Below are 27,410 nucleotides of genomic sequence, written 5' to 3' on the forward strand. Positions count from 1 at the left end.
GTGGACCTCTGTAAGATATCCTTCTCCTCCCTGGTAACAGAAACAGCATTACAGAAAACCTTTGAATTTTTCTATGAAATATCCTAGTAATACTCTGATAATACTGTAGAGTAAAGCAACCGTCTTTAAAATGCAATTGTAACCAAGTGGAGGCTCTTTTCTATTACTGAATTTATCAGTACCAGCCAATTCTCATCCATTCAGCACTTGATTTTCCCCTAATACACACCCAGTCAACGTTATGTATTCAGTGCCGCATATCTGAGTCTGGCCTGCATAGGTGCCGAGAATAAGATAAAGTTTGAAATTGGTCTTTGCTGTCTATGACTATATTCTTTATTGTGCAGATAAGCTAAACCCTCAAAAAACTGACCGGACAATTTATGGTAAGCCTCAAATGAATGAGGTAAACAGCGAGTACAACAGGACAACAAAATGTCAGGGAGAGAACCACGTGGGATGGGGCAACTGGGACCGAGTTTTCTAGTGACGTCAGAGGTGAGGAGGATATTGGAAGTGACGAGTTGTCCATCAGGTGGTGACGAAGGAGAGGAGATTCCTGAGAAAACTGGGAAGGCAAGAATACAAAGACGCATCTGGGATGGTACCAAGGTCAATTTCCTGGCAGTGATATTGTTCTCTGGTTATACAAGATGTAATCATTTGGTGAAGGTATGCAGAGAACCTGGGATCTCTCTATTTCTTACAACTGCCTGTGGGTCTGCAATTATTTCAAAGAAGAAAGAAGTTTAAAAAAAAAAATACATCTGGGGAGGCAGGGGTGCTTAGGACCAGCCTGATTGGAGCATTATGTGTTTAGGTTGAGGAGTGGCAGGAGATGAAGCTAAAGAATTAGATTAGGGTATAAACTTTAGAAAGCAGTCTGCAGAGATCAAATAGGACACAGAACCTGAAAGGGTTAGTGGGCAGTAAATGGACAGGATAAGATGGATGGCTAGCAAAAGAAACTTGTATCTGGGATGGACTGGAAGGGAAGTTGTCAGCTAGGGAGAGAATAGGCTTGGAAAAGAATCAGAATAGTTACACATACCATACTGATATACAGAATAAAAACACCTAAATTATTCACAAAAGGCTTTTTTGTTGACTCAAATCCTTAGGACCGACAGGTTAGCTTTCATCTTAACTTTCTTTGCAGAGTGTCTTGAAAACAGAAGGATTGCTTTTGAGGCCTACTGTTTTCATCAGAATAACACTATCAGCCTGGCAAGGCATAGTCTGTTCAAGGTATATTCTGAGGAGACCCACGTCCACCACTTTGGTAACCAGAACTGACACAAAGGTCAAGAGTAAGATATGAAAGAGGCGCAATGTATTTACTGGTGGCTTGACGTTGCACATGCCAGCACACACACTGACCCGTCTTATTCTTTTTCTTCCTGGCTACCAGACTTTTAGGCAAGAAATTCGATAGGAAAATGTGAGTTCCTCCAAAAGATCAGTGTGCCCTTCCCCTAGTTATTAAAAAAAAAATTCAGCATCACTAACTTATACCCTTAGACTCACCAACTATAGAGAAGGGGGTCGGGGGTAAAGGGAATTGCAATTGGTCTGATAAGGAAGATTTCTTTTTAAAGCAATTAGAAGAAAGCAGTGGCTTTTTGTGTACATTCTGTTTTAAACTGGGGAAGTTTCAACTCCTGTTGCGAGGTTACAATCAGATAAATGAATATAAAAATAATCAAATGTATAATCTCTATAACAGTAAAACCTGTACTGCCAACCTTTCGGCATTACCTAAATGTTTCAATTGCATTTCTCCTCTAATTAGAAACCAAGCCTCTGAGGGAAGCTTGGGTAGGAGCTGGTGCAGCTATGGCACAAAGGAGCTGGCAGTGATGTGAAAATGCCAATGGCTCGACTGACTTACACAGGGAGAGTGGGATATGGGCTTTTGTTTTTTATCTGCCAGAGTAGTAACAGTAGCAATGATTTGAAGGGTAGAAATGAAACATTTATTTATAAGAATATAGGCACATTTAAGGCTAAAAATACTTTTAAGGCAACAGAAAACAGACCTGGGATCCCTCCAAGTTGAACGTCTGGGCGTTGTGACAGAGAAGCATGACGTCTTTCTCCAGGTCGCCCAGGCTCCGGTACTTATGATTACGAATTCTTTCCTAAAAGAAAATTTGCATAAAATAGAGGAATGCAGAGGAAGAAAAAAAATGCAACAATCATTACTTGGTTAACAAGGCTTTTTCCCTCTCCCAAAACACAGCCTTGCCAGGGCTGTGGGGCTGCGCCACTCCAGAGGGCACCATTCATACAGAATGCCCTCCCACCCATCTTCCTTCTGGTAAGGGGAAGAGGAAGGAGCAGCTGATGGGAAGCAGAAATGGAATGGGGTCGGGGGAAGAGTCTGAAACTTCTTATATAAAATGTAATATAATACAAGATAAGCTCCCAACCTACTGACCAAATACCATACCTGGAACAGCAAAGGACATGCCCAGTCTTTCTAGAGGTGAGCTCTGGATGGGTGGTGGTCAGGCCTGATGCCACCACCAAATCCCAGCTATAACATTTCAATGACTTTGCCCGTCTTTTATTCAGTCAAAAAAAAAAAAGTTTTAAAGCAAAATATCTACCTTTATTTTTTTGAAATCCACTGGCTTCCTAATTAATTCATAGTATTCTGGTAATTCTTTCCTTGAAGGTAACTGAATGAAGACTTCACTGAGCTGACGCCCTGAACTGTGGGATGTGGGAAACAAAAGCAAAAACAGATTAAGCACTACTGAGGAAAGAGCTTTCTTTTCAGAAAATGTCAATTAAGCAAATTACATCCCTGGCACAAAGACATGGGGCTCTTTAAATAAAGGAAAATCCCACAACCACACTGGAAATGAGTGCCCCTTGTGCTAACCTGAACGTCACATTAAAACGCTATTAGGTCCTCACTTCTGATGGATTACACATGATATGTGAAGCCTATGGCTCTTTCAGGGCAAAAGTCTCCATCTTGACGGAAATATTTAAAATACCCTAAACAATCAAAAATTACATTTTTAAATGAATTTCACAATTGAATCGATCAAACAATAATCCAGAGACTTTATTCCCATACTCCTTTGTTCTTACATTCACTTTGTATTTAGAAAATCATCAAAATATTATGTTAGAGTACACTCTGAAAGCAAGTGAAAAGCTTTTATAAATACCTAGTGACAGTGTCTCTCTCTTTTGAGTTAAATCCCTTTTAGAGAACAGTCCTCACTGAATCAGACATACCTTTATTATTATATGCCAGAGGAACACACCTCATCTCACCTAATAGCGTCACTATTCTTTGGAGCAGTTTGGGCAAAAAAGAACAAATGTTATTTAGCTAGTGTAGATGCCTCACATTTCTGGGATTAGTTTATATCCTCCTCCAAATTCATGGAGTGGGGGTGGGGTATTTAGAGCAGATATTTAGTAGCAACAAATGCTCAGCGTTATCTACTTTTGAAAAACAGACTATAATGCAATAGAAGCTTTTAACGTCACTCAATGGTGGCAGCAGATATGGTTAAAGGAACAAAATTACACATTTTTCCATTTCAAGATCCTAATTTCAGACTTGGCCTAAACCTACCACAGATCAATAAGAGCTAGTGAGGTATGGTACAGTCTTTCTTCACAAAAATCTCACTCCCGCTATTATGCCATCTCTACTTCCTTTGTGAAGCCTTAAATATCAAAGAATAATTATAAGTCACTGCCATGTAAATTTCAGAAGGTGATTGTAAGTGGTGTACAAGAATGCTGAAAGGTAATGGCAAAGCGTGACAACATGCTGCTTTAATCCATAGTCCCAGTTGTATAATTAAAAAATAATCATAATGACAGTTATCATAAAAAAGCCATGCGCAGTAACTCAAACGGTTGCCTAGCAACCAGTGGGGAAATGCTGAAGTGCAAAGGGGCTTGCATAAATTAACCGAAAAATCTTCTGTCAAAGGGATGGGTGAGTCTTTCTGCTTTATTAGGTCAGTTTTGTTTTATTTTATTTCTAACGTATATACGGGCCTCATGAATACTAAAATCAGGGGCAAACACAAGAGGTTTGAGAAGACTACGTTCTAACAGGGAAGTGGATTTTTAGATCATTGTAGAAAGAGCCAAGGTGTTCTCTCACCCTCACAATCACCCCTCCTGGTTGAGAAATGCATTTGTAGCTGCATAAATTATACCCCTACTACATGACAAAATTATTTCATTTACTACCATCTTCAAGACAGGGTCACGTTGCTGGTCTGATCTTTTTCTACCAATATGAGATTTTTATACGCAAACATTGTACCTGTTTGAAAATGGACATCTTACAGACCGTGAGAGGGATTTATAAATATTCTACTGGTATCTGCTTTACAACTAGCATTGTTTATAACCAAGTATCACCCCCCAAAGTCAGACCCCCCTGTAAGTACAGATTCACCTCCTGACCCTCAGTGTCATTTTCTGCATCGCCAACAGATGGTGTCACTTTTCTATGGCCATAATACAAGCACATCTTAGCTTGGTACACCTGCAGCAGACAAATTCTTAGTTTGAGCTGTGCTACAGGTAAAATTAGTTGGACAGGTTGGGCCAATGGGGGAAAAGCTCTTTCTAACAAGGGACAAAATGGCAAAGGAGTCTTGGTCTGAGATCTCAGTTGGGTCCTGGACATTCTAGACCCTATAAGGAGGCAAGTCCAGTACTATCTGTGCCCATGAAGAGGGCTGAATATTCTGAGACTCAGCACCACACTAAAGTGAGAAATTAAGAATGTTATTCTGTTCAAAAAAGAAAGGCTTGCTGGATTTAACATTCCTATCCCCCTTTATTTTTTTCTCCTCCTAAGACAGAAAACATGGACTAAAAAGACCCAGGAGCTATCTAAGGAAGTCTTTTTGGTTGTACAGATGGTTCCACCACCATTTTACTTGCCCTCCAGTTGGGCGAGCTTCTCTCCTGCATACCTGAGTACTCTGCCAACCTGTCCCTCTTTGACACCCTGGGCATGACCGTTCTCTTATTCCGCTTCTGGAAGCTTCTCTATCCTTTCCCCTTTCAAATACTTTATTATCTTTCCAGGATCACACATACCCATCCTCCACTTACTTAAAAAAAAAAAAATTCTTCTAAATGTTAATTATACTTATTCTTGGCACCTCATGGCGCAGAATTCAATCCTTTTTTCCCTCTCCTCCCTGAAGGGTGGGGATATTTTCTAGGCAGCTGACTCAGCTCCACCCCTCACCCACCCCCCATTTACCTCTAGAGGTAGCAGCTCTGTTGGCAGTTTCCTCAGGCAGGAAATGTCAGGTAGTCTTGGGTGCACAGAGGATGCACTGCATTACTAGGACTACATGCTAATGGATTGTTGCAGTAATTTCTTTTTTCTTAAATTGCAAGTTTAAGAACTGGTATTGGTGGAGCCTGATATAAGTTCTGAATTCTTAGCATTTTTTTTACCCTCAAACTTGTGCTGAGCCAAGACTTTTGCAATACACCTTTTCAAGTGTGGGGTTTTTTTCTCCCCCAGTGCTGGAATTTTTTTTAAAATACAGAACAATGGATTAATTGTACAATGGTCTGCAGACAGTATTCCGTTTCTGCTGAAATGTTTATTCCTACCCCAACGTACTGTCCATTTATGTCACTTTATGCATTTTAAGGCCCACAAAGAAATGTGCTATGTCCCATAACAAAAGTGATTCTTCCTCCTCCAAAAATTGGGTTCTACTGAGTGATGGGAATTTCAAGTTTATTTCTCATTACCTCTCTCATATTAAGAGGTATGACCTCGATAAGACATGGGCTAGGCAGGGGATGGGGTCTAAAAATCAAAATTTCAAAGAAAACACTAAACCTGAGAGTTTACAGGTGCTGGTGGGGAGGCACGGTTCCCCTTCACAGACATGTCTGGTTCAGGAACATATGGTCATAACGTCACAGGATGGGAGACAGAAAAGTCCTAGGCACCCCTGTGTAAGCGGTATTTGACAAACCCTGCGTGCACAGCTTGCACATGTATGCCTGTCCACACACAAACATACAATATTCAGATTTGATTTATTCTGCTTTATCTGGGAAACCATTCTTTTCTCCATTATCTCCACAAACCAAATGGCATTACTTTCATATCTATACTATTACTAGGAGTATAGTATAGCAGTGACTGCATACATTATAAACATCACAAATACCAGTTTTACCTGTGATTACATTTTAGATATAGAGTTCTGAAAGTCGGAAATGCTATCTAAGAAACCCACTCGTTTAAAATGCTGGCCACTGGGGGAACATGGGTGGTTCAGTGGTAGAATGCTTGCCTTCCATACAGGAGACCCGGGTTCGATTCCCAGACCATGCACCACCACCCCCCACCCACCCCCAGCCCAAAAAAAGTTTTTAAAACACTGGCCGTTATCGCCAAAAGATGGAAACATACCAAAAGCTCGTCAACAGATGAGTGGATCAACAAAATGTGGTATATACATACAACGGAATATTACGCTGCAGTAAGACAAAATGACATCCCGAAGCACATGACAAGATGGATTAGCCTAGAGGACATAATGCTGAGTGAAATTAGCCAGACACAAAAAGACAGAAACTGTACGATTCATACTTTTATGACCAGCATAAAGGTATAATCAGAGACTTATAGAATACAGGGGACTTAGAGATACACAGAAGCTAAAGATGGGTGAACTATTACCTAATGAGGTTGAACTCCAATGTAAGGAAATAGATAGGAGCAAAGGTGATTCTCTAGTGGGTCTAGAAGTAATATTATCATATTGAAGATGAACACGATTGAAAGGGGTCGTATAGACTTACATGTCCCACTGACTCACACTAGAAACATGAATGAGTTCTTGTAAGAATTACTTCAAAGATATGATTCTTGTATAAAGTGTGTTTAAGTTCAGGGTACAGGGGGAAAACTGCTATTGCATGCTATGAGCTATGTTCAAAAGGAAACTATCAGCACTACCACAGCAACAGCAGAGGTGAATAATGGGGTCAGGGCCAAGAGCCAAGAGGTGGTTTAGATCTCCTATTTGGTGAGGGTGTGTTTATTGGTTTTCTGTCTCTTAGGAACAATGAATTTATCTAAAATTGAGAATGTTGATGGACTGCGGACTTTGGGCCTCTACATGATGCCTGATGAATGCAGGTGGCTGAAGGATGCACTGATAGAGAAGTAGATTGGCAGAACGATGATGTATACTTATGAATGAAGGATGTGCTGCTACAAAAAGGAACAAAGTCTTGAGGCATGCAACGATGTGAATGAACATGTGGGACATTTGTTGAGACAAAATGAGCCAGAAACAAAAGAACAAGAACGGTATGGTCACCGTCAGGAAATGCTTATAAGAAAACGGGCCTAGATTGTAAGCTTTTAGAGCAGACACATTAAGTCTGGAGTGGTGATTATTATTTCCGGATTTTGAGAGGATGTTTTATATATATAATCTGATATTTAGAGATAAGAACAAAACCGAACAGATTGGGGTTAAAGTAATTCAGAACACAGGGGTAAGGAAGACAGTGTCTATTATTTCAGAACCACACATACTCTAAGACCAATGGAAGAAAGGTTTATTTGGTCTGGAACTGAAATTTTCTGTAGTGCATAAACTAATTCAACCTATCCGTATAGCTCATTTGAACAACTGAAACAGAGAGAGCACAGAATGAGAAAGAGGTCCATCTATAATCCTGTATAGATTACTGTAATGCCTGGAAACATCCTAAAGTATATTAACCAGATAATCAAAAAGTTTTGGCAAAGTCCCCTGAGGGAGGGGAGAAAGACTATGGAACTATTAAACCTTGCCGTCAGGGAATCCCCTGACACTGTGTCAAACTTTAGGAACACCCAAATCAATAGGCCATGCCCTCGATCTTGAGTCTTACTCCTGTGAAGCTTATGTAGGTGGTGGAAAAGCTTAGCCTACCTATAGGTGTACCTAAGAGGTTCTTCTGGAGGACCTCTGTTGTTGCTCAGAGGTGGCCTCAGTCTCTCTAAGCCCAACTCTGCAAGTGAAATCACTGCCCTCCCCACTACATGCGACATGACATCCAGGGGTGAAAGTCTCCCTGGTGACGTGGGAGATGACTCTTGGGGATGAATCCAGACCCAGCACCATAGAATCAACAATTCCATCTTGCCTAAAAGGGGGAAAAGAAGTGTAACTAATAAAGTACTAGTGGCAGAAAGAGCTCAAATAGAGTTGAGAGGCTTCTCTGGAGGCTGCTCTTACAGAAGCTTCAGGTAGACCTTACTACTTATCATAAGCTGCCAAACCCCAACCAGGACCATTACAGTCAATCCTAAGGACCATCTAGGGCAATTTATAAGATTCTACAAGGGTTCTAGGCACTAGAGTAACTTTCCAGAAACCCTAAGTCCTGAAACCTAGCCCAGCCTCTCTAGAACATCGGATAGTTCCATCTCCCTACCCCATATTAGTGACAGACCCTTCCAACAGCAAAAATTTAGAATTGCCATAGCCCAGACAACCCCAATGAGATGTGTGGAGAGATCAAAGGTTATGGTGCAATTACACACAGAAGACAGGACTTAACAAACGAATATGAATGCTGAATCATTAAACTGATATCTCTTTTAGTCTATAGTATTTTAAGCAGCTAGACGTAAAAACCTAAAATTGTGAAACTGTAACCCATGTCAAAGTCTGAAATATGTTTTACAACTAATTGTGGTGCTGTGCTTGGAAATGTATAGCTTTTTTGTAAATATGTTATTGTTCACAAAAATAGAAGGAAAAAAAGTCAATTGTGATGATAAAGTATTTAAGCCCTCTAGCCTCCTATATTCTGGAACAGCTAGAAGGAAAAATATGAGAGGATCATATGGTAGCCCATGACAAACTCTGGGATCTCTCCTGTAACCACTTTTTGAAGACTGCTTTGAAAACTATTGTTTTTTTATTTCTTTGCTTTGTATAAATGTTATACTATACAATAAAAAAAAGTTAAAAAAAAACACTGGCTATTAGGTCTTTCAATAATTTTTTTCACAATAAGCTGAAACGACAAGAAGATATGAAATTGGATGAAGGATTTTCCTGTTTTATAATTTCTTTTTACATCCATGCTAGAAATTCTAATATGAGCTGTTGACCAGAATTTTTAATGCATACTTTTAAAAGAGGGCTTTAGTTAAAATAGGTTGTTTATATTGTATTAATTAATGAATGTAACAATGTGGTTCTCATTTTCCATAGGAAAATGATATATTGAGATTCAGAATGCCCAGCTGAAGTTGGAAGGGTTTTATGGAAGAGTTATTGTTGTCCTAAAAGGATCAAACACAGGAAATCATTTGTGAAGAAAATTTAAAAACTGAATCAGCATTGGAGAGTAGCAGGTGCAAGCATGCTTTTCAGGGTCAAGTACTGTGAAGTCAAATACGTACCACTTAAAAATGCACTCAGAGTCCAGTGGCCCTCCACTTATCCAGAGAACCCCCAGGAACCTGAGCCAGGCACGAGACAGGCGTCACAAGTACCTGCACTCAGTATTCTCTACTGAGATATCTCATATAAGTCTTATGGAGTAGTGATGGACGATATTTCCTAACAAGCTTGGAAATCTGATGTCCTAGCCTCTTAAAGCCCATCAGAAGCAACAGCAAAGGGTGGGTAACTGGCTCAGTGGTTGAGCTCTTGCCTGCCTTGTTGGAGACCCGACTTCGGTTCCCAGAACCTGCCCATGGAAAAAAAAAAAAGAAACAATGGCAAAACAGAAAATGTGGGGAGTAGCTCACTTGGGTTGTACAACTGGGAGCTGTTAAACATCACTCTAAGGGTGGTTAAGAACTGTAGACATATAATGTCCCTGAGTTACCAAGGAAGACATCAGGTCAAGTTAAATGCACCCACGTGAGACTGTAAAGGGACAATGCAATTCAATAAGAAAAGTACCAAGGCTTTATCAGAGTCTTAAATATAATCTCACTCTGACCTAGGAGTTTATTTTTGGTAATCCACTCCAGACTGAAATATGGAAAAAGTTACATATAAAAGATGTTTATCACGGCATTATTTAAAATCATTAATAATTCAAAGCAGCCAAAATATTTTCACAACTGGGCAAAGGACACGGAATAGAATGCTAGAGAGCTTAAAACTATGTGTTTCAAAAGAATGAGACAATGCATGTTATGATATTCAATGAAAAATGCAGGATATCGAATTGTAAAGGCAGTACAGCTTCAACTAGGTTTTAGGAAAGGTACAAGATATGCCAAAACAAAAATAAAACATTAATAAATATGATTCAACAAAACGAAGACTTTCAGTCTAATGCAATTAGGAATCATAACTCAAATATGTTTGAGTTACTTTCCTTGAAAATATGCTGTAAATCAAAAATCTAACTTGATTTTTCCCAGAGAAACACTTTCTAAGGGTCATATGACTAACTTATATATATCGCCATATAAATGACATATCATACCAAACAGCATGTCTTACCAATTGATACCCTGTAACTATACCATATACCATATAAAGCCAAATAAACAAATGAAGACATATTTAATATACTGCAGCCATCAGAATCTGATGTAGAAATTACTTCTTTATTTCTTTAGAATGCTCTCCTTGTATTTATTAGAACAAAACAAAGGTCTCATCAGGACATGAGATACAGTACTATCCCCCCCCACACATACACACAAGCATTCTGAGAAGACATTTTTGAGAAGATTTACCATCTATCACTTGACTTTTAAAAAATATTTGACTCAGGGCATCTAGTTTCCTACAATCTTTTTCTCATGCAACGTTTCAGAATATCAGGCATAGGTGTAGAATTCTAACTGTCCATCTGTGTAAATGTGACAGCTAAAAGGCCTGCTGCCTCCGAGTATTTCATCACCTGTAGCGACAGGATTCAGAGAATGCCTACGTTCCTAGATTTAACAGCCTGCAATTTCCTTCCTTCCACTAAATATTCTGTCCTTCGATCCTTCGCTGTGTTACCACTTCTAAGTGGTAAAAACACTCCAAAACATTTGGCTGCATTGTGCTCAAACTCAAAAGGACAAAGCTTTTGCAGGTAAACAAAAGCAAATACCTTTCCATCTAAGCCACAGGTCCTAAGAGTTGCTTGGCCAAACGGTGGGTTGAAGCAGGCAGAGTACTGCCTTTTCCTAGTGGCCACTTAAAGTAAATTCTTAAGGAAGGCACAGGAGGTATGATTCTAAAGAAATCAGACAGATTTCTCCCCCATGAATATATGAGAACATATATGTCCAGATAAGTGCTATTTTTCAAAGCAATCCATTGTCATCAAAACATTTTGAATGGTTTTAAAGACAGTTTAACAGTTCTGTGAGATAATGAGTCTTGTGATTTCCAGTTAGGACTTCTCCCCCTCCCTGAGGGGGGTGGGTGGGGTGGGGGGCGCATTTCTGCTGGCATTGGCCTCCAGCCTGAGGTGCAGACACCCTGGGGAGAGGGGCTTCCAGGCCAGATAAAGGCTGGAGGCCCCACGGAGGCCTTCTACGCCCCAGAAGGCAGACGAGGAAAGTTTATTTGTGGGCTGCTCACCTGCAGTATGTGGGTATAATTAGCTGAGCACCAGAAGTAAGTGTCAAGTCACAAGAAGTCAAAGCAGCCTCTTCCAGGAAACATTTAAAAGTATCAATACTTTTAACGATGGCAAAATATAGCACTGGGATCCACATTTACCCGAGCAGATTCTTTCTGGACCAAAATGCAACTTCGGAGCTCTGATTCAGCATTTCCCGAAGTGTGCTCCATGGAATACTAGCTTAGCCGATGATCAATGGTGTTCGCTAAAAAGGGGATTCGTCCGTCAAATGAATTTGGGAAACACTGGGGCACACATATTTAAAGTGGTCACTTCACAGTAAGAAGCATCAGAGTCTCTAACTGAACTGGGAATCTCCAAGGAGGGGCTATAGGACGGGAGTTTGAAGACCCCTCTTTGGGAAGCATCTTCCCAGACTGAACACATGCAGCTCTGACCTCACCACACCGTTACTACACAAGATAAGGTGTCAACCCTGACACTCGGTTAAAAGTAACAGATAAAAAAAAGTAAGGAAAGGCTCTCGACCTAGAACTAAAATTATCTAAAAGTGGATCCAGTTGGTCACACTACTGTTTCTTGGCAATTTGTCTGTAATCTAATGAGAGCTGTTAAATGCAAAGGAGCTTGGGCTTCCTAGCCATAGTCTCAGCCTCCCTTCCCCTCTCTAAAGGAATAAGGAGGATCTGGTGCCAGCGATGCTAAAAATAAATTTTGTCTAAAAGAGCTTGTTGGTTTGTCCTGAAGGGGTGGTCAATACTAACAACATAATCACAACGTCAAGGGCTGTTAATAGCCATGAATAGAATTTAGATCTCCTGTGATGGAGTACGTGGGATGACACACACTTTCTTTCTCTCTCACACACACACACACCCCACATGTGTACTGAGTGCGGTGCTCCCCACTACAGGCCACCTCTCCCATACCCCCTCCCCAATTCTGTAAATGGTACCACCACTCATGACTCAGGGCAGATGTCCTTGACTTCTCTAACTCCTCCCCTGCTCACGTCCAGGTGGCCTTTAAGTCTTGTCAATCATGAACTCCGAGTATTTCTTTGTCTTCATACCCACCACCACTGCCTTATTTTAAGGTCGTATCTTTCACCTCCCATTCTCCTCCTAACTCATTCCTCCTTCAATCTGTCTTTCACAATACGATTGCAGTGACAATCCCAAAACACACTTCTGACTGGAAACCTAGGACCTGCTTGCTCTTGGCTGTCTATTTCCTACTACAGAAATCTTATGTTCACAGGTGTCCCCTCTCCCAAGACAGACACCAAGAACTGAATGCAGCATTCTCAGATGCCCCCTTGATCTGTCTCCTTCTCAAAAGGGTGCTTGGAGTCATCAATATGAAGGACAAGGGGTTGCACTGAGATCCTAGTCTTAGATGATAACAACCAGGTTCCTCAACTCTGAGTTCAAGGCTTCCTGGGATCTGTGCTGCCCCTTTCCAGGCCTCATTCCCTGTTCTTCCCTTGAACCAATGATCTACTCATACTGAAATATACGTGGTCGCTAATGGGGTCCCGCATTCCTACACCTCTAACAGCTGCCTATCCTTCGTGCAATGGAGGGCATCTTCTTCTCTACCACCCCGTTGCCCCTTTCCACAGTCCACTTGGTCTATTCTACTCAGCCCACCAAAGCCACTTCTGCCCCACTTGTCCCTCCCACACAGCACATCCACCTTGCTCATACAGTGGGACCCTCTGTACTTGCAGTCACTTGTTATGGCTGTTTCTCCAACTGTGCTTCATGGCGCGCCACCTTTTTTTTTTTAAATTCTCAAAAGTTGCAGAGTCTCACACACAGAAATTGCTCAGTGCTCTTGAAAACACATAGAGAAAGAACTTAAAAACTGCTCTGAAAGAAGCATTAATTTGCCATAATACAACCTCTGAGACCAGTTATAAGCTGAAACGTATAGGAAAACGAAGTGTTACTGGACTGTAATGGACAAGACAGACTCCAGAGAATCCCAAGGAAGCAGATGCCCAGCCCTTTACTGTGCCTCTGGAAGTCCCAGTGCAAACAGATCTTCGGTGAAAATGGATTTATCTAGGCCATGACTACATATGAACATATCGTCCCCCCTGGAAGGCCCAGGCATGAAATTCGGGGCTTGCAATACCCTTTAAAGCTATTAATCCACTTTTTATGGCCACACGATCATTCCCATGAAGAGAAGAAGAGGGGAAAGGGAAAAGGAACTCATGAGTATCCCCATTCACCAAGTGCCCAACTCCAGCCGACGTTCCTTCCACATCATCATGCCACTCACACTGCGAGGCCTTCTTTCCATACAGAGGGAGTGGGGGTGTCCACCCAATCTAGTAACCTATGTTCTTTGTCATTTCAATCCCCAGATTCAAACCCAGACCGGGTTCTTTCCCATAATGCTGCAAACTGAACACAACTTCTGCATTTCTCAGTGGACACTGTAGTTTGTGTGTCTGGCTTCCAGTAGCAATAGTTGTTTACTGGACACCATAAGAAATATCAGAAGCTGATAATCCTGCCCAACAATTTCACCTCCATAAAGAGGTTTTTATATCCTATATAAAGAAGAGTACCATAACAATTGGTTATCAGTGTCATTCTGAAATACAGGACACAAGTGCCAATTCTCCTGCCCGCTTCCCACCCTTTCCTGCCCCAACCCTAGATTGGATTCCATGATGGTGCGAACAAAATGCTGTAAAAGGCATTATTAGGTCAATTGACAAAACTGGAACACAGAAGATAAATATGGATTATATCAATGTCAGGGGAAAAAAAAAAAAGTACAGGCTGCCTGAAAGGGAAAATTTTATTTTTAATCTAGTAATTATTCCTAACCCTGGTATGTGATGAACAGCCATCTCTCCCTCTCAATCAACATCATCAAGTCCTCCCAATATGGCTAAGAGAAATGCATTTCTGAAGCAGAAGCATGCAAAGATTCAGCAGATTGGCTTGGGACCATACGCGACAAAGTGGCAGCAGAAATCACACCCTGAAATCCAAACCTGTGTGCAAACAGGAGGGACTCAGCAACCGTCCTCGGTATGAAGTCGTTAACTCCAGAATGTCAGACACGGCTTGAAAATGCGTGCCTCTTCCTGTACTACAGGAGCTCAGGTCACCCTAGGTGCCCTTCGTTACGCTTGTAAATCAAGACAGGGCAAAGTTAAGAAGCCTGCGGGACATGAAATGGAAGCTGAGCTGGAAAGGAAGGGAGGAGCGACCTAAAAGGTGCTGCTGGTAGGGCGAGACCTGCAGCGGCTCCCGGCGCCTTGGTAAGAAGTGCACTGACAGAACACACACCCAAATTAAAACACACCGCAAGCAACTTCAAACGTCCCCGACAGGTGTTTTTAAACATCCAGGCCTCTGTTTCCCCACCCACATAGGGGGTGACTGGAGACATCTGCTTTCAAAGGCGACCCTTTACGCATTGGTTTGTTTCACGTACCAAGGGATACCTGTATTTAGAGACACAGTAATACAAGACAGATCCTGACCTGTTTCCTTCTATTTCCAAATGAGAATTACTGGGCACCTTCTCCACGTTACACCTGTGGTAGAGTAGAAAGAACACTGGAGTCAGAAGACTTGGGTTCTGGTCCCAGCCTGGTGACCCTGGGTAACTCATTTCACCTTGCCAAGCCTCTGTCTCCTCACCCACCTGCTCAGCCGACCTCGCAGCGCGGCTGGGGGATCACACAGATTACGGGTGGAACCTCTATGTGAAAAACCATACAGTTCTCCAGAAATGGGGGGCGAGGGTGGGATAGGGTTTCCTAATGGTGCTTAGGGTATTTTCCTGGGACTCTTTATTCTTCTCCCCCACAGGTAAATGCTTCTTACCTTGGTCCCCTCTGCATCCCAACCCCCCCACTCCCACCTGCTTTAGGGCACCCATTCCATATTCTGTCCATCATTCCAGAGGCGGTAGAGGGCCGGCAACCACTTGCTGGGGTGGGGATGGAGGGTTGGAGGTGGGCAGGAGGCGATCTTAGGAAAGTAGTTTTAACCAAAGGGCAGAATACTTACCTCAGAAAGTTGGAATGGAAATGAACTGGGATAAGGTGCTATGTTCTAGCACCCGGTACACAGAAGCTGCTATGAACAACAGCTAGGCTCAGTGTCTGAACTGTTTAGCCCTCTAAACAGCCAGCTGACCACTTCCCAGAACTCTGTTCTTTTAAATACTTATCCTTTCCAATCATGGAACCCCACAGTCTGGAAAATCCAGGTTAAAAAACACCAAAAATTTCCCCCAGGGTATCAGGAAACTCCCTAGCTGCCTCTAGGTTTAAGCCTATGCAGTGTAAAAGCATAGATCAACAGATGTTGCCTCTCCTGCTGCTTTTACACTGCATAGGCCAAACCTTTAAACAATTTTTCAAACTAGCCATTGCTGTCCTGAAAATATTTTGAGGTAGATCCTTCACCTTCATTTTCCCTTAGGGAATTACGTAAGGAGTAAGTTTTCTCGTTTATGATGCCAGAGTCTACCATTTCTACCGCCGTTTTTTTTGTTTTAAACTTGGCACATTTCTAGCCTCTGTGTGTCATCTGCTGCTTCTGCAAAATGCCCCCCAAATTCCATTTAATGTCTTATGCAACTTGCAACATAACGAAACCCTGATGGGAAATTCTTGACGTAGAAGGGATAACGGTAGAACACTGACAGAAAGACCTTTACTTGGAGGAGGAAATAAACTGCCACCTGAGGTCTTTCTGGGCCCAGATAAGGGATTTTTTTTTTAAACTGCTCCATCATTTTCCCTTTGTATAGTGGCAGGGAAGCTGCTGACATGTTGGACAAACCTTGGGAAAACTGTCCATCCCATCTAGATCTTATTCTAGTTGAAGATGGCACCCTTCGGCATGCACAGCCTACGCTGGGACGCTGAGAAACCACCTCAAAGCCACTGGGCCACGAACTCCGAGGGCTGGAGCTGGAAAGCACACATCATATTCTAGCAGTACAGAATCACTTGGAATTTCTGAAATAGTAGGGAAAGCTGGGAGGGGAGTGGCAGAAAACAAAGTTGGAAAGGCCACTGGGCCCAGAAAGCAAAAGCCCATCTTTCCTGTGCCGAGGAGCTCGATCGTGCAAGAGTGGGCAGGGTGAGGCCACCGACAGTGAAGTAACAGTCTGCCGCGACCAGGAGGAGGAAGGGACTGGCGGGGGTCCCACGGGGGATGGCAGCTGCCTGGTCTAGACCAGAGTCGGGAAAAGCTGAATGAGAAAGTGATGAAGAAGGAACCTCGGGAAGAGCAGGCGGAGGGGACCAGGTATTTGAGTGCGAATTAGAAATAAGTGACAGACTCGGGAAAGCTTTTGCTGTTTCACGTTTGGCACCTTGGGTTGAGGATGTTAACCAAGGCCACGTAGAAGCCAAACAGACGGTGTCTTCACAGAGGGCGTGGTAGTGAGGGAAGAGGAGCCTAGGAAAAGGAACTGCTAGCAGACATTAAAAATATATACATTTTAAGTACTCAATAAAAAGACAGGCATGCGTAGCCCTCAGTCTTGGGGTTTGCTCAAATGAAACTTATCCCCATAAAGGATAGGTCAAGCCTACTTAAAATTAGGCCTAAGAGTCACCCCCAAGAGAACCTCTTTTGTTGCTCAGATGTGGCTTCTCTCTCCAGTCAACACTACAAGCAAACTCACCACCCTCCGCCTGTCTGCATGGGACATGACTCCCAGGGGTGTGGACCTTCCTGGCAACGTGGGACAGAAATCCTAGAATGAGCTGAGACTCAGCATCAAGGGATTGAGAAAACCTTCTCTACTAAAAAGGGGAAGAGAGAAATGAGACAAAATTAAGTGTCAGTGGCTGAGTGATTTCATATAGATTGAGAGGTTATCCCAGAGGTTATTCTTGCACATTACACAGATATCACCTTGTTAGTTAAGGTGCAATGGAGAGGCTGGAGGGAACTGCCTGAAAATGCAGAACTGTGTTCCAGTAGCCATGTTTCTTGAAGATGATTGCATAATGATATAGCTTTCACAATGTGACTGTGTGATTGTGAAAACCTTGTGTCTGATGCTCCTTCTATCTATGGTATGGACAGATGAGTAGAACATACGGATTAAAAATAAATAAATGGGGGAAAAATGTTAAAATAAATTTAGTAGATTGAAATGCTAGTGATCAATGAAAGGGAGTGATAAGGGGTATAGAAAAAAAATAGGGGAAACAAGTTGGGTAGATGGTAATACTAGCAATCAATGAGGGGGAGGGGTAAGGGGTATGGTATGTATGAGCTTTTTTTCCCCCCTTTTTATTTTTTTTTCTGAATTGATGCAGATGTTCTAAGAAATGATCACGGTGATGAATATACAACTATGTGATGATATTGTGAGTTACTGATTATATACCAAGAATGGAGCGATCAGATGGTAAGAATGTTCGTGTTTGTATATTATGTTAAAAAAAATTTTTTTTTAAATAAAAAATAAAAAATAGTGTCAGTGGCCGTGAGATTTAAAACAGAGCCGAGAGGTTATCCTGAGGTTCTTCTTATGCATTATATAGATATCCCCCTTTTAGTTTGAGGTATATTAGAGAAGCTAGAGGAAAGTGCCTGAAAGTATCGAGCTGTGTTCCAGTAGCCATGTTTCTTGAAGATGATTGTATAATGATATAGCTTTCTCAATATAACTATGTGACTGTGAAAACCTTGTGTCTGATGCTTTTATCTACAGTATAAACAGATGAGTAAAAAAATATGGATAAAAAATAAATAGTAAGGGGAACAAATGTTAAATAAATTGAGTAGTTTGAAATACTAGTGATCAATGAAAGGGAGAGATAAGGGATATAGGAAAAAAATAGGGGGAACAAAGGTTAAAACATATTGGGTAGATGGAGAAACTAGTGGTCAACAAGAGGGAGGGGTAAGGGGTATGGTATGTGCGAGTTTTCTCTTTTTATTTCTTTTTCTGGAGTGATGCAAATCTAAAAAAGGATTATGGTGATGAATATACAACTATGTGATGCTATTACGAGCCATTAATTGTACGCCAAGTATGGAATGCTCAAATGTTAAGAATGCTTGTGTTTCTATGTTGTTTTATAAAAAAAAAAAAAAAGATAAGCATGGTGTTCTGTGATCATCTCAGACTGACAGAGCTTACAATTCAATGGGGATGCAAGACTCCGAACAAAGGACATTCTAGCAAAACAATTTTAAATGAGCCTGATGAGTACATAGGCATGGACCTACAGTTAGGCAAGCAATCTGATCAGCTCAGAATAAAAAAATTAAAGTACAAAAAAAATAAAACAAAGCAACATAAAACAGATGCAACAATGGTATGATTTGGTTAAAAAAGTAGGTTACTACAAATTTTAGAAAGACAGTACAAATACACTGGACTGAAATCTTGGGACAATAATCAATAAGCTTCAGGTGAAACCCTTTGAGAAGAACCTGGAAAAGGCAGCCCTTTCCAATAAGAGTCCAACCCTTTTGTAGAATGGATTGATTATATGTGGGCCTTCAAAAAGAGTTGCTCAAGCTCACTCAAAAGAGGTAAATGCTACAGATGATTTTCTGTATAGAATGATTTCTGTATAGGATTAAGCAAGTACTATTAGTCCTTAGAGTTGTGGTATGCTACGTCCTTGGAAAGAGGCTGTAATTGGAAATGTTGGCTGTATGTTTTTAGGTCACTTTTGTTATGTTATAAATCCTTTCCGGAAGCAACCATAAACAAAGGATAATGTCATTGCATCCTCATAAAACTTGGCTCAAATGACACCTCCTTCCTTGAATTCCCCAGGCCAGCCACTGCTCAGTAAAAATCTGATAGGAAAGCTACTTCCTTAAGTGGACAGTGAGCAAGTGGGGACAAGTACGAGGAATTTTTCACCCTGTGGCTCTATACAGGGCTATAGAGCTGGACAACAGAGCTGCATATTTGCAGGGAGGTGGGAGCCATGCCACTGCCATCCCTTTACTGCTCTGTGTGGGAGGGCCCTGTCTGCTGATGGGACTGCCCAAGGTATCTCCTGCAGCCCTCACTGCTTTACTGCATCCACCTTCAAGCTTGATCCAAACCCCCTTTATGGGCAGCAATGCTAGTTTTGGTGGAATGCTGCTACAGTCTTCGAACAATAGAGAGGGAGGAGGTGGCAATACCCTACTCATATTCTGTTCCCAGATTCTTCAGGAAAGAGAACAATGCTTTGAAATACAAGTTCCTGATAGGCAAGTTGATAGAAAAAGAGCATATCAAGCCACTTCAAATGAGTTCAAGTGTCCAACTGCAAACTAATTACATCCTGAAAGAGTGTGTCAACTGTTTCTGTTAATAGTGTTTCAGAAATCACAGAGAATAGAAGTGGAAACAAGCAAATGCTTGATGTTGACCCTTGGTAAAAATCTAGAAGAAATTCTTTAGATGCCATGGGGCTATGTAAAAAAGATAAATCACATCATTAGGTAACCGCAGGGGGTCTCTCAGAAAAAAAGTCATGCCAAGCTAACCTCATTTTACTTTCCAGCAGGGTTTCTAGTTGACTGATTAGAAAGACCACAAGTGTGATGTATCTTAGTCTTAGCCCTTCTTGATAACTTTTAGAAGAACAGATAAATGTTGCTAACATGGCAGCACGGCCAAATAGGTTCACAGATGGTTCAGCAAATTTAAAGACTATTTGTTAATAAGTTACTGTCCACCTGATATGATTTTCAGGGGCAAGCTACAGATATCTGCCCTTTGCCTTTTAAACATTCTCACCAGTCACATCAAATCTTGTTTCTTCGACCCAAAAAAAAAAAACGCTTAGAAAGACAAGTAAATATTACTTAAAAAGGTGAATCAAAACTCAGTTACATTAACAGGCTAAAATGAAGAGACAAGAATACACAATCAATTGGGATATGTTCGAAGACATCAAAGCTTAGGTGAAGACTAACTTGGGCAGCATTCACTGGGTGGGGAGGTATTTAACAAGCCACATATTCAATGTAAGACACCTCTGGTCAAGGTTGCTGGAAAAACTTGACACAATCTTGAGTCATATTAACTTGAATTTTAGTGGCCAGAATAAGGAAGCCATGCCAGTTTGAAAGGATTATGTGCCCTAGGAAAGCCATGTTTTAATCCTGATCCATTCGGTGGGAACAGCCATTTCTTTTCATCCCTACTCAGTCCTGTAGGTTGGAAATTTGATTCGATTCTCCATGGAGAGGTGACACACCCAATCATGGGTATAACTCTTTGATTAGACAGAGATGTGACTCCACCCATTCCAGGTGGGTCTTGATTAGTTTACTGGAATTTTTTTTTTGAAAAGGAAGCATTTTGGAAAGAGCAGCAGAACCATGAGAACTTCTAGAGCCCAGGCAGCCAGAAACCTTTGGTGATGAAGGAGGAAAATGCCCCTGGGGGAGCTTCATGAAACCAGGAGCCTGGAGAGAAAGCTAGCAGACATCATCGTGCTCACCATGTGCCTTTCTTTCCAGTTGAGAGAGAAACCCTGAAGTCATCAGCCTTCTTGAACCAAGGTATCTTTCTCTGGATGCCTTAGTTTTGGACATCTCTGCCTTGCTTTAATTTGGACATTTTCATGGCATTAGAACTGCAAACTTGCAACTTAATAAATAGCCCCCCCCCCCACTTTTTTTTTTTTAAAACATGGGCAGGCGCTGGGAATCAAACCAGGTCTCTGGCAAGGCAGGCGAGAACTCTGCCTGTTGAGCCACTGTGGCCCAACAAGTTCCCCTTTTTAAAAGCTATTCTGTTTCTGGTATATCACATTCTGGCAGCCTGCAAACTAGAACAGAAGCTAACTGCCCTGCATTAGTAGTCAGAATACTTTGGAGTTCTGGGTGCCATCTTTTAAAGGGGTTGCTAAGAAAATAGAAGTGGCTAAGAAGGGGACCAAAAGGCAAAAGTCTAGGTATCACTAGGCAAAGTGAAGTGTTTCGCTCCAAAAAAGAAATGTCCTGAGCTGAATATGTCTTTCCAAATATTTTAAAGGATGTTTTTTGGAATGAACAGATTCACTCTTTAAAGTCCAACTAGAACAAAGAGCTAGACATCACAGGGCTGAGACGATTTTGATATCGGGAATGACTATTGTATTTACAGGTATCCTTTGATGCCATGAGCACAAATCAGCGAGCTACTGCTTGGAGTGTCCAGACAGAGGCTCCGTGGCAGTGTGCCAGAGGTGGTGCATGGGGACACAACTGGGTACAGGAAGTTGAACCTGTCATTTCCAAAGTGCTTTCCAATCTTAAGACCCTCTTTCTTCTATCCAAGCAACTATAAACCAGGTCTCTAGACTTGAAATAGCCCCACTAGATCCTATTCTTCTATTTTATTCTACAGCTCATCCCAGGGGTGATTTTAAATTCTAAGGTACAAATGCAAACAAGGATGAGTCCCTTTTCAAAACTGGAGTATCCCATGTAAAGAAACAGAATGCCTCATGCTAAATATTATATACACCAAGACCATGATTTTAAAAAGCCTAAATAAACAGGAAACAAAGCATGCTTAATACATCCAAACAAGACCTTCTAATACTATGAATACAATGTTTTTGTTTTTTATTTGGGTAAATATACTAAGGGGAACAGGTACATCAGACCAGTACTGCTTCACATAGCAATTACTATAAAATGATTGCACATGTATAAATCACACAACACTGGCTCTTTGGGGTCACATTTTGAGAAGTATCTCTCCTTTTAAATCATGAGTCCTGGCAACTGACACAATAGCAATGCATAGATACTCAATACTAGCCCTTCATAAAAATACAAAGATACATCTGTCCCCAAATCATACAAGAATTTTTTTGGGGAAAAAAAAACCTGGCTTGAGAACTAATTAATGCTTCATACATATCTGTTAAATATAGATGGCAGTTCTTATTTAATACACTGCAAATCTATGCAATTGCCAGCGCTCTACATTTGAACTGAAGGGATAGCTGGGGTTTAGTACAGGTGGTATTTTCTTTCACAGGTAGGCTGAATCACTATATTAATAACTGCCTTTAATTGTGCAAAAAAATCAACACAGTGAGATGTACATTTCTGAGGAGCATTTTTTAAAAGCAACCAAAAATATGAGATTGTATCTAATTAAGGCTCTCCTAATTTGAGTGCCTCCTACTTGAGTACCAAGTTAGTAAAAAAAAAGATACAAAATATAAATAAAGTTCTTTTTCCAGAGGATTCCTAACATGAACGTTACAATGCCACATGCAGTGGAGAGAAATTTAGTACATACTTCCCAGAAGGTACCTAAATGTGGGAACTAACAAATGGCCTCACAAGGGTCCTTTTCAAGGAAAAGTAAAAGGGATAAATAAATAAAATCAGAAAAAAGGAGGTAAAAATTGTTACAGTATTTAAACATCTTTTCCTTATTATTGAGAACGTCTTGAGTTGTACTCTAAGTCCCAGTAAAACTGCCTTTTCTGTTTTTGAAAATAAGAAGATGGAAATCAGTGTCAGCAAGGACAATTTCTTTATAGTGGTCAGCAGTCCGTTCATCTACCTGATTAGCTACACATCATCTGAAAGGCTGATTATTAATAAACTGTCCTAAGAATTTGAGGTATATCAACCCATTAACTCCTCACAGTGATGCTAGAGGTAGGTACCGTAATTATCCCCATTTAGTGGGTGAGGAAACTTGAGGCTCAGGGAGGTGAAATAAATTCCCATTGGTCACACGGTAGTGAATGCTGGAGTCAGGACTCAACCACAGGCAGTTATTTACACTCAAGGTGAGGGTCTGTCCTCTAAACCACTCTGCTACGGTTAGCTGAGGTTTAAGAGGTGCAACCTCATACTTCTCTGTATCTTTGGATGGTTACCAGAAAGTCTCAGTCCATAGCCATGTCATGCCAAGAAGTCACCAAGTCAAAAGCCTACGGAACCAGCAGGTAAGGTACACACGCGAGGTGCACTAAGTGTAGAAAGCATGATGGTGAGTGGCAAGTGAAACTCCACACTGGGGAGATAAACCACAGCAGGGGGGACTGGAGCAAACCAGAGCATGCTGCCCCACATAAAGTGGGCAGCCATTTCCCTACTCCCAACTCACTGTTACCTTAAGGAAAGGTAGGCAAAGTACTGCCAGATTTTTAGGTTTCTCAAAAAGGAAAAAAAAAAAAAAAATTTGGGGGGTTTTACAAAAACTCTCTCCAGTTTTGTACGTCTGTTCTTTTTTTGCCCCCAAACAACATGAAACCAAATGAAACTATCTGTGGGCAATATGCGGTCCAATGGTCAGTGACCTTTTTAACACCATTAGAAGACGACTAGCCATCATCCTGGAATGACAGGTCTGGTTTTATCAACTGCCAAGGACATTCTTGGCCCTTCACAGTGTTACAATGGCCCTAGACTCACTCAGCAAGTAATGAACAAAATGCCTTTCAAATATCAAGGCATACCTGGCCAAAGAAACAGCTGTTGCACGCTCTTGAGACAAGGGGGAAAAAAAAAAAAGCCAGAGGTATATATGAGTGATGCTCTAAACTTAGTAATATTTTCCTTACACCAGGGACTGATAAAATTAGGCATAATAGCCAAGCTGGCTTCCTGAAAACAGTTCCTGCCGACGGCACATCTACCAGTAAGGCTCGGGAGTGAACAGAAACTAGACAGAGCCACTGGTTCTTGGTTTACAAGGAAGTTTTCGTGTTCGCTCTGGGCACAGAATGGCCTTATGTTCAAATTTTCCCTCCGGGATTACGGTCATTCCCCTGTCACAGAAGAGCAAATCCAAACTCAATATACGGGGGCTGCTCCCTTTGTGGACACTTCAGAATCCTTAAAGGGGATGCACTTTTAAAAAAATGAAAAATAGTAAAAACAAAGCAAAACCACTAAACGTTAAGCATGAAACATTTACCAATCTTTGGAAAATTGGGGCACAAAATTCTGACACTTTGACACACATCTCCTCCTACCCGCCCCTCCCTGGCTTCACCATTTCTGAAGACTCCTTACAGATCATGAAGATGCCTCAGAACAAAACCCCATGGTAGGAAGTTTCTCTTTTTATACTATTTAATCTTTACAATAAAATTTTCTTCCTGCATTAAACATATACTAAACCACATGAAAAACTAAAATCACAATTTATTTATTTGTGTTTAAAAGCACTTCAGGGTATAAAGAACACTGACAAGTGCCAAAAATTTTGGGTAACTAGAAACTGACAGATACTCCCATACAATTTAGAGAAATGAAATGTTTAAAAGGGTTTTGTTTACTGTTAATTTTTCCAAGTGAAACAGGCTGTAAGGTTCAATTTAAAACTTCCTCACATGATAATCAAGTGGTAATCAAATTAACTAACCAAAATGTAGCCTAACTATTCTATCTGCTGCACAGGCTTGACTGATACTGTAAATGCCTCTGCTTTGGTCTCCAAATCATTGTTTATTGCTTAAAATAGCCTGGAGAGACTGTCCAGCACAGCTTTCTCATAGTTCACAGCCAAATAGCACTTTTAAAAAAGGTACACCTGCAGAAAACACCAAGCTATTAGTATTATTAAGAAGCGGCTGGCTCAGAGAAGTGTTGAGATTTTCAAGTGGGAAGAAATAGGGGATAGTATTTTCAGTGAAGCATCTGTTTGGTTTTAAACAGAGCTTTAACGAGAAATATTTACCCTAAAAATATTAGGATTCTTCTTTTTCCAGAAACTCAATCCAAGAAATTAGTTTTACTCTAATCCAATTCCTTCCACAATTAATGATGGGATCTCAAAGATCCTTAAAAATCCTTCTGTTTAGATTTTTTTTTTTTTTAATTGTGACCTAAACTCCTGTTTGCAAATATATTAAACAATACTGACGAAACATTCCGCAAACTAGGAGCCATTTTGAACATGGTATAAAGGGTATATTTTCTTTGGAAAGAAAGTCATGGAACCCAAAGAAAAGAATCATAAATCCAAATGTACATCTCAATACAGCGTGAACCTCAGGTAATACTGCTTATCTTCTTGCTGAAAGATACTAAAGTCAAGTGGACAGAGCACCCACCTATCTTTGTAGTTGATCACAGTATCGATGATGGCATTCATCTGCTTTGTCAGTTTGGGGGGATTTGGTGACAGTTTCTCAGCTGGAGGGCGGCCTCTCCTCTTCTTAGCCTTCTCCACATCTTCTTTTGCAGGATCTTTATCCACATTTCTTCGTCTTTTTCGCTTCTTAAGCCGCACTTCCTCTTCCATCTCTTCCAAATTGCCGTCTTCAATGGCCTGTTAAGCAGAAAGGAAGGGGGAAAATTCAAGACCAAGTAATAACCAAGAGAAAAAATACAGTTTGAATAATTAGGATAAAATGAAGCAAACTAAACAAAAAAACCCAACAACAACACTAAAAGTTAACAGCAATCAGAGGTGAAAGAAGGAAAAGTGGCGGCCATCACATTGGATAAATGCATCTTTAAACCAAGTCTGTTTCGTGGGCAAAATACCTCGAAGGCCCCAGTCACTAATAGCAAATAAAAGTATGACAAATATGAAAAGATCAGACACTCAAGTGTTTGAAGAGAACCAAATCCAAATGAAATTTTAGCTCAGCATAAGAAAAAGACCTTAATTGTCTCATTACTGTAAGGGGTTGGGGGAAGGTAAACAAAAAAAGGAGGTGGTGAAGAAAAAAAAAAATTTCCCTAAGAATGCATTCTTACAGTCATACAAGCTTCACCCTTTTCTTCTTTGAGGTTTTACATCAATTTATTCATGATTCACAAAATACATCACAATCCCATCCAGATTTTTTTTTCTAACGTAGCAATTAGTAAACAAGAAAACGGGGAAGTACAAAGCCACATTCCTTGGGTAAACATACTTAAATCATCTGATAAGGAACACACACACACTCACAAACAACAAACACTTTTTTTTTCCAGTTACCTGCAAACGCTTGCTTTAAACCAGAGCCAGCAGCACTAATGCAGAGAGATAATAAAACAGCTATAAAAACAACCAGGTATAAAAAGACACCTGCTCACAAATGGCTAAAAGAACCATGTGACAGACCCAGAAGTTTAAACTTTTTTTTTTCTGGTAAATTTCAAAACTTAAGAAGAAAAATGAAAGGGGTGGGGAAAAAAAACAACAACCTGCAATAATACAAATAAGAGAAAATCTGACCATGGAAACGACATTTTTTAAAAAGTCTTGAAATTACATTTTAAGATTGCTTTCTCACACAAAATAACGGAGGTTGATTATTGCTCCTCTTGCCTCCCAATATTGCCTCCAGTATGCAAATGCTAATCAATCCTTTCTCGTAGCTGAAAGAGCTCTAATCATAAGGCAATTACCTTCATTTCTCCACAGCACCAAACATGGCTAATATTTATGATCATGTGAGTATAACAATCAATATAAAGAGTGATTACAGCTCACATAATTTCTTTCACTTGTGTACAATGCCTCCTGAAAAAGAAAGGGTTTGTGAAGAAAACCTGGTGCAGAACACAAAACAACCTGGCATGTTAAAAAATGCCAATAGGATTAAAAAAAAAATGTTTCCTATGCATCCTCCAATGTGTAAATCCATAGAAGCAACATGAGCACAGACAGAATCCTAAGGGAAAGTCAGCCTAGGCCTTAATAATCAAAAGACAATTTCCATCACGATCTCACAGTGTTCAGATAACCACTACGAAGGAGACGATATCTGATGAGTTATGAGGAAAAAAAAGGAAAAAAAAAATCTCCATGTTATTTCATTAATATTCATTTGCCTAAAAGCAGGACACCCACTATACAGCTAAACACACTGCAGCTAAGCAAAGATTAAG

At 40.8% G+C, this 27,410-nt stretch overlaps 1 protein-coding gene across 5 annotated transcripts in view; it reads right to left on the bottom strand.

Annotated features, from left to right (window-relative positions):
• Nucleotides 1-27,410, bottom strand: part of SMARCA2 (SWI/SNF related BAF chromatin remodeling complex subunit ATPase 2) — a 182,550-nt gene that overhangs the window by 22,876 nt on the left and 132,264 nt on the right. For 4 of the 5 annotated variants that reach the window (XM_077148315.1, XM_077148317.1, XM_077148316.1 and 1 more), the window contains 4 exons: nt 25,637-25,854; nt 15,107-15,160; nt 2,613-2,718; nt 2,040-2,141 (listed from right to left, as the gene is read on the bottom strand). In XM_077148315.1, coding sequence (XP_077004430.1) covers nt 2,040-2,141; nt 2,613-2,718; nt 15,107-15,160; nt 25,637-25,854 — 480 coding nt within the window. The remainder of the gene's footprint in view (nt 1-2,039; nt 2,142-2,612; nt 2,719-15,106; nt 15,161-25,636; nt 25,855-27,410) is intronic. The other variant, XM_077148318.1, reaches the window with a different exon arrangement.

The sequence above is a fragment of the Tamandua tetradactyla genome, chromosome 2 (genome assembly GCF_023851605.1).
Source record: "Tamandua tetradactyla isolate mTamTet1 chromosome 2, mTamTet1.pri, whole genome shotgun sequence".
NCBI lineage: Eukaryota > Metazoa > Chordata > Mammalia > Pilosa > Myrmecophagidae > Tamandua > Tamandua tetradactyla.